Consider the following 15587-nt stretch of genomic DNA (forward strand, 5'->3'; position numbering starts at 1 on the left):
ACGGCAAATTAAAGAAATTTCGAAAGCCAATGGCAAGAGGACAACTGATCTTTTAGAAATAAATGATACTTTTAGAGAATTCTATTCTAAACTTTACAGTTCTAATTTTCCCAAAGATAATACTGTAATGGATAATTTCTTTGACCAATTAAATGTTCCTACACTTTCCACTGAAAATCGAAAACAGTTGAGGAAATCGCCGAGGCTGTGTGATCTTTACATTCTGGAAAGACTCCAGGTCCGGATGGATTCCCCGGAGAATTCTATAAGGCCTTTTCTTCTTTGCTTATACCTCATTTATGTGCTGTCTTTTTGGATTCTTTTAAATTGGGTAGACTACCACAATCTCTTTATGAAGCTTCTATTTCACTTATTCTTAAGAAAAATAAGAACCCAACAGAATGTGCTTCGTACAGACCAATTTCGCTACTTAATGTGGATGTTAAAATTTTATCTAAAGTTCTAGCTCGTAGATTGGAAAATATCTTACCTTCAATTATATCCGATGATCAGATGGTTTTATTAAAAATCGATATTCTCATTTTAATATTATTTATTCTCCCTCTAAGGAAATATCGGAATGTGTGATAGCTTTAGATGCTGAGAAGGCCTTTGATCGGATTGAATGGAATTACTTATTTAAAACACTAGAGAAATTTAATTTTGGGCCTGATTTTATCCAATGGATTAAATTACTTTATTTATCCCCTTCTGCTCGAGTTCTTACAAATTTTCAAAATTCTAAACCTTTTAAACTTCAATGTGGAACCAGACAGGGATGTCCTTTGAGCCCTTTGCTCTTTGATCTGGCCTTAGAACCTTTAGCTATTTCTCTCCGAGAATCTAGAGATATCTTTGGTATCTCCAGAAGAGGTATTAACCATAAGGTTTCTGTATATGCTGATGATTTATTCCGTTGAAACCCTTCTTGATTTTAAACACCTGTGTCAAATTTCTTTCTAATAATGCTTTTGGAAAAATTACAGCTTCATTTTTCCTGCATAACTGGTTCCTTCATCCCTGATACCATTGTAATAACCTTCTCCCATACCCAATCCACAGCATTTTTAGTTTGGTGCCCATTACAGAACATGTTACTTCATCTGAGGCTTGACTGATGGTTTTTAAAGGATTAGAAGGAGTTATGTAAAAGATACAGCATAACAGCAAGTCCTTCAGCATAATCAACTTCAGGTTCATTTATCCCCCACAGTCGCAGCTCTTCCATTTAAATGAACCCACTTGGTTTCACTATCTTTTGTTGCCCTTTTCCTTCATTAACTATCAATCAGGTTCTTAACTGCTGCAATGGTTTCTGTATCATTCATTCACTCTACAAGTGTTTTCAGTATGAGTAAGTTTCTGTGCTAGATCTCTTGCATTTCATGATGGGATGGTAAAGAAGGCATATGGCATGCTTACCTTTATTAGTCGAGACACTGAGTTCAGTGTCTTAAGCCAAATCTAGAGTATTGCATTCAATTCTATTCATCCCATTATATAAAGGATGCAGAGACTTTGGAGAGGGTGCAGCAGAGGTTTACCAGGATACTGCCTGGATTAGAGATAAGATGCTGTAAGGAGAGGTTAGATAAATTAGGTTGTTTTCTCTGGAATGGCAGAGGCTAAGGGGAGACCTGACTGAAGTTTATAAAATTCTGAAAGGCATAGATAGACAACAGGTATCTTTTTCCCCAGGGTTGAAATGTCTAATACTAGAAAGCATGCATTTAAGATGAAAACGTTGAAAGAGATGTGTTGGTCAATTTTTTTACACAGAGGGTAGTGGGTACCTGGAATGCACTGCTGGGGCGGTGGTGGAGGCAGATGTGATAGAGGCGTTTAAGAGGCTTTTAGATAGGGACATGAATGTGCAGAGAATGGAGGGATATGGACCATGTGTAGACGGATGGGATTAGTTTAATTGATTATTACCTTAATTAGGTTGGCACAACATTGTGGGCTGAAGAGCCTTTTCCTGTGCTGTACTGTTCTGTGTTCTTTGTTCCACGTTCTATTATATCTGTATAACTTTGTTCAAAATGCATCTAGTAGTGGAAAGAGTCTTTGACCTGAAGTGGTTGGCTATTGATAATAGTTATCCTTAATCAACCAATTTAAAATGAAGTAGATAATCTTGTTTTTCTTCAATGTTTTGAAGTGCTTTGAATTCCACTGTAGAAACTGAGGGTTATCTGTCTAAAGTTAAAACATTATCCTTTCATCTTCAGGATTGAGGTTTGATCTGGACTAAAAAGATGCAGAGTTGGAGAATCTCAAATTAACTTCTTTTAGGTATGGTTGTGCATCGTAAAACTGCTCTTAAAATAGCATTAGTGCTAACCACACCAACTACATTGTGATTTGTAATAAGCATATAACATTATTCTTGTGTGTTTTGTGTGCTTTTATATAATTCTTAGCATGTGACAAAATTCAATTATTTTTATAAAAGATTGCTTCTCCTAAATGAGTGTTACTGAAGGAGTAAGTATTATGCCATTCACTTTTTAATAATGTTACATTTCAAAATATTCCTATTAATGTTTTATCTTTTCTTGACATAATGAGATATAGCAATCATATTTTCCTCATTCTTTTGCTTCTCTAGATGAACAAGATCATCTTTTTCAGTTTCATGTACATTTGATTTCTTATGCAACTTGCTCACTGCTAGTGCAGGCTGTGTGATTTCATTCTGTGATTTAAAAGTAAAGACCTCTGGTAGGTTATAAAACTATTCAAGTAGTCTTTGCACTTGACAAAACTCTTCCATGTTACCCTTATCCAGAATCAAGATAGTGATAGCTGGGCCCTCCTGGGACTCGAGCTCAAACTTCGAGATTTGGCCACTTTCATCGAGATTTATTTTCCTTCCTTAGTTTTTTTTTGCTGCCTGAGCAAAGCAAAGTTCTTCAAGGTGGGAGGGTCCATAATATAGGTATTGCTGTCAGGATAGTTTCTTCATTGCTTGAACTTCCCAGTTTTCTTCTGAGATGCTTTGTGCATAGACTTGTCATGTTTCTTCTGCTATTTATTCGTTCTTTGGCCTTGAGTGATATTAAATAGAAAATTTATTCGGGAAAGCCTCATCCGACATGTGCACATAATGACTGGCCCAGTGCAACTGGCATTTGATAATCCCAGTTTAGATACTGGTAGCATTGGGTTTGATTAGTTCACTGGTGCTTATGCAGTTATCTTTCCATCTGAGTCTGAGAATTCATCAAAGGCGGCACTGATCATACTGCTCCAAGGTCTTTTGATGTTTTGATACAAAAACCCTGGTTTCATAGCCATAAAGAAGGTTTGGTATGACCACGCCACTGCACATGAATAGCTTGGTTGAGGTCTGGAGATTATGATTGTGGAAAATTAGCTTCTCATAGACATAACTTATTCTATACTGGCTACTTTGTCAATATTTTCTTCCTGGGAAAGAAAACCACTTAGGCAAGTAAAGTCCTCCCTATTTTCCTGTTCCTGTGCGTCTTGATTCAGGCTGGTGAAATGGTATGTCCAGCGACCGATCGATGTAACACTTCTGTTTTCGTATTATTGACAATGTCTCCCAGAATCAGTATATTACCAAAAAGAGAGACACAAGAGCCTGCAGATGCTGGAATCTGAAGCTAAAAACAAACTGCTGGAGAAACTCAGCAGGTCAAGCAGTATCAATGGAGGAATTGTTGAAAGGAATTGTCAGTGTTTTGGGTTGAAACCCTGCATCAAAACTGAGAGTGAAGAGGGAAGCTGGCTGCTATAGAGAGTGGGAAGGGTGAAACAGGGGCCAGTAGGTGATAGGTGGACCAAGGAAGGCTGAGGGAACCAGATGGGGGAGAGGATCCGGTTAGTGAAGTGTGTGGGTAGTAGGCAGATGGAACCATGAGGGGGAGGGTGACAAAACTGGGTGATGGGGGGGCTGGAGGAGGGGTACGGGAAAGGGGACAAAAATGGGAGAACCGGAGATAGGTCAGAAAGAGAGAGAGAGAGAGAGAGAGAGAGAGAGAGAGACAAAAACACAGAAGGTAAGGGTTACCTGAAACTGGAAAATTCTATATTCATACCATTGAGTTGTAAACTACCCAGGCAGTTGAGCCTCATGCTGGCTGTGGAGAAGGCAGAGGACAGACAAGTCGGTGTGGGAAGGGGAGTTGAAGTGGCATGCAGTCAAAAGCTCAGAATGACCATTGTGGACAGAGCACAGGTGCTCTGCAAATGGATCATCTTGTCTGTGCTTGGTCTCGCCGATGCAGAAGAGGCCACATTAGGAGTACTGAGTCCAATAGACGAGGTTGGAGGAAGTACTTATGATTTTTTTTCTTCTTTTTTTTTCTTTTCTGCTTATACTGATCACCAACCTCTATTTGTGTCTCCAATCTCCACGCCTACTGCTCCCCAACCAGGTTCCATCTGTCTATCTTCCCTCATCCCTCCTCGGTCCACCGATCACCAACCACTCCTGTCTTACCCCAGCCCTTCTCCTCTTTATACCAGCTGTCTTCCCTCTTCAATCTCAGTCCTGATGCAAGGTCTCAGCCCAAAACGTCGACAATTCCTCTCCCCCCCCCCCCCCCCCCCCCCCCCACAAATGCTGCTCGACCCACTGAGTTCCTCCAGCAGTTTGTTTTTTTTACTCTGTCTGAAAAGAGTTTAGAATGACCTTCATATCATCCCCATGTGACCTTTAATGTTGGTTATTGAAGTACTCAAGATTAGTGTTCTCTTAGTTTTGCATGGACAAGATTGAAAGCCTTTGTGAAGCTTTGGAATTCTGTACTCCAGGCTTCTAAGTATGCTTAGTCATCAAATACAGTATATTTTAAGAGTGAGAATGATAATTTTTGGGCACTAGGGTTGTGTGATAGGGTAAGACAGTAGAGTTAATACAGAAGGTCAGTAAGGCACAGCTTTGTGGGCCAAAGGGCCTGAATTGTGCTGTAGGTTTTTCTATGTTTTTCTATGTTAAGATCTTATTCAAAAACCAAGCAAAATCAAAGGAATACATTGCCTAACCCATATTGCCTAATCCTGTATTTTCTATTTTAATAATAGTGTGATAGTATCATAGATCATAGAACAGTACAGCACAATACAGGCCCTTCAGCCCACAATGTTGTACTGACCTTTAAACCTTGCCTAAGACTATCAAACCCCTTCCTCCCACATATCCCCCTATTTTAAATTCCTCCATATATATCTAGTAATCTCTTGAGTTTGACCAATGTACCTGCCTCCCAGGCAGCGCATTCCATGCCCCAACCACTAGGGTATAAAACCTCCCTCTGATATCTCCCTTGAACTTCCCACCCATTACTTTAAAGCCATTCCCTCTTGTATTGAGCATTGGTGCCCTGGGAAAGAGGCGCTGGCAGTCTACTCTATCTATTCCTCTTAATATTTTGTACACCTCTATCATGTCTCCTCTCATCCTCCTTTTCTCCAATGAGTAAAGCCCTAGCTCCCTTAGTCTCTCCTCATAATGCATGCTCTCTAAACCAGGCAGTCTCCTGGTAAATCTCCTTTGCACCCTTTCCAACGCTTCCACATCCTTCCTATAGTGAGGCGACCAGAACTGGACACAGTATTCCAAGTGTGGTCTAACCAGAGTTTTGTAGAGCTGCATCATTACCTCGCGGCTCTTAAACTCGATCCCATGACTTATGAATGCTAACATCCCATAAGCTTTCTTAACTACCCCATCCACCTGTGAGGCAACTGGCAGGGATCTGTGGATATGAACCCCCAGATCCCTCTGCTCCTCCACACTTCCCAGAATCCTGCCATTAACCTTGGAGTTTGTCCTTCCAAAGCCTTGGAGTTTGTCCTTCCAAATAGTATGTTTTCATTGGTAATAGTTTGCCATTTGGGTTGCCTGAAGAGCATTGATTTACTTATTGAAAGAATTTTACTGCTTCTTAAAAAAACCATACATTTATTGATACCTGGTTAATACCCCCTACAAGCAATTTTTATTTTCTCCAGACTGAAGACTAACTTTATAGTGGCATTGTTTTCCTCCAAGTTATCACTCCACTGTCTGGCTTGTCCTTCTCATGCTATGATATGTGTACTCATTGCTCTGACGTGTACTTCATGGATTTGCTGTTTTGCTTTTTGCTTTCTCTTGTGTCTGAATTTTTCTGGTCATATCTGCACCTATCTACACATATTTTAACCCAAATGCAACAATACAATAAAAGGAAAACAGCACATTTGAATCTCCTTGTCTCCAACTTGATTTGAACATTTTTGTAGCTAGCAAGAGAAGTTTAAACTAGCTGCTGGCTCACTTTTACAAAGCTATACAATATATGGTGCAAATAAAGTAAAATAAATTAATTTAATGGTAGTGGAGGGGGAAATAAATGCTTTTTGACACTGAACTATGTTTCTAGTTTAGGCTTGCAGTCTTGAGATACAATGTAATTGAATTGAATTTCATTTTGTAATCATATCTAAAATGTTCCGTCAAGCAGATGTGAACTTTGTCAGATTTGTTACAGTATCTCACTGGCACAAGATTGTTAATTTTTTCTTAGGGAGGGAAAATGAGACATGAAAAGATCATTGCAGTCAAATCGTGCACACCATTCAGCAATTGTCACCATTACTGAAATCAACACACCGCAAGTTCTATCAGAGAAAAGTGATGGTGCAAAATTAAATATGTATAAATATAATAAAATAACATCTGAAATTTAATTGAGATAACTCTAAAATGTTGCTTATTGAAAGAAAAATGGAAAGTAAAGAACTTCATTAATGACAATACTAAAGTAAAATGTTTGGGGTTCTGGCAATCTGAAATTCGGACAGAAAATACTGGAAATAGAAGGTCATGAATAAAGAGTTGACCTTTCATCAAAAATATAAGAAGTTAGAGATTTAGTAAATTTTAAGATAGAGAGAAAGGAGGGATGAAGGAACAAAATGGAATGTCTTGCAGTCAAATGCAAAAGAGAATAAATGACTAAAGGTCTTTACTTCAAGAGGTTTAATATCAGTTTAATTCTTCATCCCCCTCCCACTCAGACCCCACTGCCTACACTATTCCAACAAAGGATAGCATAAGCTTGAGTAGCAACACACCACTGTCCAACTTGGTACATTACAACCTTCCGAATTCAAAATTGAATTCAGTAATTTTAATCAGCCATTCCAACTTTGGTTCTCTCATTTCCACCATTAAGTTTCATTTCTTTTCCTCATTTCACTTCAGTTTTCATTTGTTTCCTCATCTTTGTTACTCCGCAGACACATTAAAACTGGCACCATCTCTTCTGTTCTCCACTCTATCACAGACCTTGCCTTTTGTTCTCTCTGCCCATGTTTCTTTTCTCTTCAATTTAAAATCCATTGTATTTCTAACCTTTCCAGTTCTGATGAAAGACATCAACCTGAGACATTAATTCTGTTTCTCTCTCCACAGATGCTGTTAACCTGTTGAGTATTTTCAGCATTTTCTGTTTTTATATTTGAGTTTTGGATCTACAATGCTTTACCTTTGGACTTTATAGATTTTGGGGGGTCTTGAGTTTGGGAAATGTTGTCAACAAAACCTTGGTGACTTGCTGTATTATTCAATTATTATATTTTACAGCCATGATATGATGGTAGCAAAGGAACAGAGTAGTTTTCTTTACTGATTTGTATTTAAATCCTAGGTATCTTTTGCAAATCACAGTTATGGAATTTGCTGTATATATGTAAGCTGCATAGACAATTTGTGCTATATCTATTCTTTAGACTTAATTAGGATTTGATATGGGAATGGTAAACCAATTTCTCATGACAAATATAATTTTCTATTCCTGACTGAGTGTGTTTTTAGATTTTAAACATCTTGTAGACATTAAGTTGGAAAGGTATCAGCTGCCCATTTACAGAAATCACCTATGGCATATTGAGCATTTGCTGTGAATATAGTTCTAAAAGATTTTTTTGACACTTGTTTAACAAATAGGGCACCTTTGAGGCAAAACTTTTAATTCCAGATCTAAATGAGGAAATTATGTGGCTAGATCCTGGAGTCACATGTTACAGCATGGAATTCTTCAAATTACCAAAGTCCATCATTATGAGGGAAAGATTGTCACTTGTGTTTGAATCTAAAATTTCTTCTATAGTTAGGGTAACTTAGAGCAGAAACTATCACAGATCAAAGAATTCCTGCAGAAACATTGCAACAGGAAGATACAGATTCCTGCTCTGCGGTCCAAATTCTATTTAAGTCTTTGGCTGCAGAATAACTGTTACTTTTTGGGGTTAGTAATTCAGCAAGTTTAAATGGTAGTGAATATCAACTTCAACATAGCTTAAAGTCTATGAGAAAAATCGAGCAGTGTCTTAACATTCCCTGAGGCATACTTTACCCACGTAATTTTGTATTTTTATGAATATTCTTTATCTCGATAAAAGCAGTGACCAAGCAATATTGTACCATTATACATGGTAATGCTTGTACAGGAATGTATTATTTTCTACATGATACAGATTCTTTCATCATGCTACCTAGAAATAAAGTTAATCAATTTATTAAAATTGACACTCAGCAGAAATCTTAGAAAGCCTTCCCACATGGAATAAACAAGAATGTTGGAAATGGCCATGCCAATGCATCTACGAATAGCAATGGTTATTTCAAACACTCCTGCTGTCCACTGGGCTCAGCAGATGGAGCTTGCAGTTGTGTGTCACTTGTTTATTACATCCTGTAAAGATTAGTAGCTATGTGGCCAGATGGGTCTGTGAGCACAGCTGTGGATACAGGAAAATAAATGGAAGCTCTCTTGCACAGTCTTAGCCTCTTGAGATGTACGAATGTAGCGATTAGAACAAAAAAAACCTAAGCAGTCTGTGGATGTTTTTCTTACAGATAAACTGTCCATAAATGGATATAAACATTCTAGTAGTTAAACATTATATCAAGTTTGTGTGAATTAGTTTAACTAATTCAATATATTTTTGATATTACAGCCTTTTGATCATGTTATTATTTCTTATTTTCTACACCCTATACTCTACCATAACTGCAGCTTGTTAGGTTTTACTATAGTCTCGTCCAGTTCACATTCATTTTGACAGCCATCTGTGCCAATACACAATCGGTCAGGATAGGATGGTCCTCACACTTCTTATTTTAAAGCTAGGCCCTTGCCTCTTTCCAAGTTTGTTAGCCTGCTGCCCTGCAATGTTCCAGCTAGTAGTGCAACTGAAAATAGACAAAACTCGCTAGAGATGGCAGGCTTGTTAAAAACAGATGTGATTCAAATTCTTTATGGGGGAAATTTGTCTTTATAGCTATCTGTTAAACACATTTTAGATCATGAAATTTCAGTTGAACTCGCCTCTACACCTTCGGTTCTATTGAAGTTGGACACCTTTTAATGACCTGTAAAGACTTCATTAAAAATTAAGTAAGTTTATGCTTTGTATTCTGCTCATTAGTACCTAAATTTTTTGGGTACAGTCTGATAACTGACACTGAACAATGATTACACATTTAAGCAACCTCCACCCAGAAATAAATGGGTGAGGTGCACATACATCTAAATGTCTGCTAATAGACTACACCACAGGAAACTTATGGTTTTATAAATCCCTTTCTCCAGTCCTACTTCACTTCACCACCTTGCTTCTCATCTGTCCTAATCCAGTTTAGAAATAGACCAACCTAATCTTCACAACAGGAGACCTCCATTTAATTAGGAGCTAAAGCAACATGTATTCATTTAGTTGGGTTCCTGCACACAAAAAATTACATCCTTTATGACCCCATTTTCAAGTTTAGTTCAAGATACAGTTTTTAAAAGAAATTATTGACAGGATGTAGGCATCGTAGGCTAGCCTTTATTGTCGATTCTAGTTGAGCTGGGAAACCTACACTGTGCTGTTATTTTAAGCATGTTCTTTTTAGTGCTTTAATGCAACAAAAAGTTTGTTAGAGTAGCCGCTCATGTTGACGTGGTTTTGGAGTCACATTTTCACTCTTGGCAAGTTCTGGTGAAGGGTCTTCGACCTGAAGCATTAACTCTTTTTCTCTCTCTACAGAGGCTGCCTAGCATGCTGAGTACTTCCAGCACTTTCTGTTTTTATTTTAGATTAAGTAGGATTGTACTAATACATTATTATGGAAATGACAGGGACCAGCAAGATGAAAGTACAAATAAATGGTCAAACAGTGGAAATGTAATTAGATACAGCAGCGGGTTGTTTTATCATGCCTATTGCAGGAAATTTAGCATTTGCTTTTGACAGAAAGTACGTTTAGTCTCAAGAGGTACTCTAGTGAATTATTGAAGATACAAGGTCAAATAAAATGCAACATATTTTATGGTGACAATCAATTAGAATTGTCAATGGTCGTAGCTGACTACATGGAGTGGCTGACAATCCTAGGTGAGAATTGGTTAAGAAAATTGGAGATCTATTGGGCAGATGTGTTTACTGTTCAGACAGATGCTTTATCCAGGCTACCACATGAAGATTCTGACACAGGTAGGGAGAACACAATACTTATAGCTAGTGAGTGATGACTTTCCAGTCATGGCTTCAGAAAATCCTGAGGCAAGGCAGCAAGATATTCTTCTGATGTGCGTCAATGAACATCCTCTCAGTGATTGAACCAGTTCAGGTAAATGTCCAAACATGGATATACACCCATTTTACAATAAAATATTCAAGTTATCTACTGATCAAGGATGCCTGAAATGGGGATGTAAAATAATCACTCCCAATATCTTAAGAAATGACTTAGACAAATTACTCTAAGAACATAATGACATTGTAAATGTGAAGGCTATTACTAGAAGCTTTATTTATTGGCCAAGTATTAAAATAGATCTGGAAAATTTTAGAATCTGTTAAGAGTGCAGAACAAAATCATCAAAGACAACCCTGCAGACATGGAGATGGCCAATGCAACCATTTCCATGTTAATTTTGTCAGAGTCAACTTTCTGGTCCTTATCGATGGTTATTCAAAACAGATTGGATTTCAATACATGGGATTGTGCACATTGATAGAATGTATAATTGAGAAGTTTGAGATTGATTGGTTTAACTCATGCTATACGTCACGATTTAGTGCCAGACAAAGGACTTTGAATGTTTGAATGTTTCATTTGGTGTAACAATATCAAGCAATTATTAATTCCCTCACAAAATCCAGCTACTAAAGGTGGAACTGAAAGGAAGGCTTTGAAGAGACAAATTTGTTCAAGGTTGTTCAAGTTTAACATGAATCATTGTTTAGCTAACTTCTTACTTAAGTATTCATACAACATCACATTCCACAACAGAGTTCAAACCAACAGAGCATTTGATGCATAGATTTTGAACATGCCTGAGGATCTTACATCCTCACTTGAAGGATAGAGTGGAGCAATAGCAGTTAAAACAAAAGCAAAATCATGATTCGCATCCGAACACTTCATTGGGTAGGTGCCAAGAGAAACAGCTCAGACAATATGAGAAAGTGAGTGTTAAAACTGATGAACAAGTATGACGCACCAAAGTGGAGTATTGATGAGATAATACAGATTAGAAGTACTAAATGATATCTTGTGTGACTGGGGGCTGTGGGGGGGGGAGGAATCAGCATGCAACATAGCAGAACATATTAAAGAAATAAGTGATGATAAATTTATTCCAGAAATGGGTGTAGAACCAGCTACAGAAAAGAGTCAGTGTAGAGTGTTGACAGCAATTTACATTTTGGTCAGATCAGGTAGTGAATACAAAGTCAACAGTGACAAAGCAAGTTAACAGACTGAATCTGCAATAGATATTTACATGTAAAACCCTCTTTCAGAGAGAGAAAACAGTGCTATATATTTGTTTGCAAATACAGAAGTGGTTCACATGTGCTTGAGATGTTATCATACATGACGGTTATTGCTCGTCTGCAGTAAAATATATACACCTGTTTCAAAGCTATTAGAATCTCCGAGAGATTATTATAGATAGTAATTAATAGTTCTACAAGGCTGACTCATAGTCTACACCCAAATAAATCACACTTGTGGCTGGTCATATTTGGAAAATATTGTTAATTTTACAGAAGGGGTGGCATTGGGTCTCTCTAATCATTGAGCATGTTAAGCACATGCATGGATATAGTGTTCTTTTAAAGGCAGAAATATTTAAATTCCTGCATATGCCCCTATGAATAAATATATAAAATCCATTAAATCGCGTCTTGATACTATTAGTGTCCCAGCCACGCCAAATCAGAATGATACCATTCTGATCTGTTCAATTTTATTTTACAATTTAGATTCTGATAATTGTCAGAATTATTAGTTTTGTTAAATTATCCAGTTCTATTAGAGAAATGTTTAATATTACATAATGACAGCATTTTACCAATAGCTTCATATCATGGAGAGCACTGAGTATTCAAGTATTTCCTTATAGTATAATCACAGCATTTGGATGTGAGCAGCATGTTCCCATTTTTTCCCTTGTTAGTGAAAATGACTTTCTTTTTAAAGTAAATTGCTTTAACAATTATATAAATTTGGAAAGCATGTTTGACATTAAACTCTGTGTTACATAAAATCTAGTTACATTCTGAACTGACAGATCAAAATAGATATAATCTAAATGAATATCTGAATGCATATTACTAATGGAAATCCTGATGTATCGGTATATTTCATTCAAAATATGAGGCTTCCCATTGTACCATGGGCAGTCATTCCTGTTTTCTTCACATGGAAGTGTAGGTTTCTTGAATGGCAGATTCATATTCTTGAAGCTAAAATCATTCTAACAGTTGTTGTCAGAATAAACATCTGGAAATATGCATGTTTGTTTCAGTGGTTGTTTCTTTGAATAAGTAATCTGTCACAGCCTCATACAGAGAGCTAAGTAATATAAACAATTTAATTCTTAACATTCTGAAATAAAATGCATCCTTTTTCTGTCTGTTTCTCAAAAGTTTCCACTTGGATTATACAGGTTTTATTTTAACATATAATGGATTGACATCAGTAACAATTACACATTTCCTGATGTTTGTTCAATATTAACATTTATCCTTTCTTTTTTTTGTAGGATGTGACCCTCATCATTGCAGCTATAGTGATTTTACTTGTGGCTATCTACGGTTTCTTTTATCTGAAACTCACCACAGAAGTTGATCTTGATCCAGACCTGGATGAAAATTAGCAATGCAATGGCTCTTTCAAGCAGACGTAATCCTCTGTGAAACATAAATAAACATCTGGGATTTGCAGATGAATTTTGGACTACAAAGGAAAGCATATATGACTTTTTGGGTTTCATTTACCAAGAATTACTTTTAACGAATTCAGCAAATTTATCAGCCAAATCATGTGCTCACAGGCCTGCATTTTAAAGTACTCATTAACTTTTGAAAATTCAGTTTGTTGCTTTGAGAAGCTGAGCAGTATATGGCAGGAATGCCCCTGATTCAGTCAGAGACCTGTACTGACATATTTTACAGTTGTCTGCAGTTGCTTTGCTGCAACGTACCTCGTCACTTCTAAGTTAGGGACAAAGAAATATTACTTCTTGCTGCTCAATGTGCATTTGTGGACATTTAAGTAAGGATGTGATCAGGGTTGGTTACAATATCCCATACTGACTTTTAGCTTAAAAAGGAGCCAATGTTTGTAGAACAGGTACAAAAATTAGCAGGGAAGGAAGGGAAAATTTCTCTTTGAAAAATAATAAATTTCAGTACTAAGACCAAGTTTGTAAATAAGACACTTCTGTCTTAAGATGCTCCAAACGATATACAAAGCTATTATACAGAATCAGCCCATGTGCAACAGCACCTTTAGCATTTTTGAAATGGAGATGGGCAAGTGAAAGTAATTATGGCTAACAATGAAATCAATAAATATGGTGCTAGCAACTCAGTAATTTTGTAAGTTAGGTTTTAAATGGGGAAGCAATTAATGATTATGGGAATTACCTACTTCAAATTTATAGACATGAAGTTATAGTGGTAGAATGACTAACATAGTTGTCTCACATAGCATTAATTCTAATAGGAACATCAGCACTAAGATCACTTGTAATTGTACATAGGTTCAGGACATGTTGAAAGAGCAGCACTACAACAGATTTGCTAATGGTAGCTTATGTGAAGCATTGTGTTTATCTTAAAAATAATCTTGTCTAATTTTTTTTTCTTCATGACTCAATCCTCTAATAAGTAAATGTATTTTTTAAATTTTTCAAACCTGCTGTCTGATGGTTGATGAAGATAATATGATATTGATATTGGAGAATGTATTTCTTTTTATGCTTTGGAATATTTACCATCTTTAACCATACTGTTAATTCAAAGGCACTCTCTTATTTGTCGATTAAGATATGTGCATTTGGTATATTAAGGTTTATAAAGCTTAATGTGCTTTGCCAAGCACACTTGTTTGTCATGTAATTAGTACGGTACATTACACAATTATCCTTCACATACAAAACAGCATTAACAAACACATCACATCCATGAAAACCTACAGAGGCCAAATGGAAAATTACCCATTTGTTACTGTCTTATTTTACTTTCCCTTAATTATCTTAAAGTCCATGGTTTACTTTTTCTGTCCTTATACTTTTGAATAGGCATAGCTAGTTGTTTTTTTCTTCTGGAGGAGAGAAATGAAATCTCAAATCACTAGAAGAGGAAAAGGAAAAAAAATCCTGAATGTTGGAAATATGATATACGGCCAGGATAACTGATTACCTGAAATTGTTGAATTCAATGCTGAGTCTGGAAGACTGTGATGTGTCTAGTCAGATGTGGTGCTGTTCCTTGCCCTTCTGTTGATTTTTACTAGAACAGTATCGGAAGGCACAGAGAGAGTGGAAAAGGAAGAAAGTTAAAATTAAAGCTCAGGATCACTCTTGTGGATTCTGCAAACAGTCACCCAATCTTTATTTACTTTCCTCCATGTAGCAACTACATATTGAGCACTGAATGCAGTATACTAGCAGTATATAAGTAAAAGTAAATTGCTGCTTCACCTGGAATATTCACAGATATGTACAGCCTTGTTTTTATCTAAGCAATAACAATCTTCAAGTTTTATCAGCTGTCATTTGGCAGATGAGAAAACATTGACCTGCAATTCTGCTTATAAACATTTGCATTAATTCCTCCAGTAACTGAACATAATTTATTCCTATATTGTGACTTCAAAAGTACACGATATTTCCAATCAATATTTGGAATAAGATTCTTGAACAAGCTTTACTGCACATTATTCATCTCACATCTCAACAAAATGACCTGGCAGTTGTTTAAGACGTTTACTAATTAATCTTTTTGCTATTAATTTCTGAGTCTGTGGCTTGATCTGATGCTAGAGGTACACACTCTGCCCAGGTCACCATTACCAGGTGTAAATATCTTTTACCACAGTGACAGACACATCTATTGTAAACTGGATACATTTCATGCCTTCTGATGGATTCTCCTCTATCTAGTACTGTTACTATAATAAAAATAGCCCATATTCAAATCTGGACAGGAGTAAGGATCATTATCTAGAAATTTAAGATAACTATCCAACAAGACCTAGGCAACAGTCAGACATAGTGATAAGA

General features: G+C 36.7%; 1 protein-coding gene across 2 annotated transcripts in view; it reads left to right on the forward strand.

Moving 5' to 3' along the window:
* The window catches only part of triqk (triple QxxK/R motif containing), a 78553-nt gene extending 64150 nt beyond the window's left edge, over window positions 1–14403 (forward strand). For both annotated transcript variants that reach the window (XM_052023898.1, XM_052023899.1), the window contains exon 4: window positions 13062–14403. In XM_052023898.1, the coding sequence (XP_051879858.1) occupies window positions 13062–13175 (114 nt within the window). In that variant the 3' untranslated portion in view covers window positions 13176–14403. The remainder of the gene's footprint in view (window positions 1–13061) is intronic.
* Window positions 14404–15587: the final 1184 nt, after the last annotated feature.

This window comes from Pristis pectinata, chromosome 9 (genome assembly GCF_009764475.1).
Source record: "Pristis pectinata isolate sPriPec2 chromosome 9, sPriPec2.1.pri, whole genome shotgun sequence".
Taxonomy (NCBI): domain Eukaryota; kingdom Metazoa; phylum Chordata; class Chondrichthyes; order Rhinopristiformes; family Pristidae; genus Pristis; species Pristis pectinata.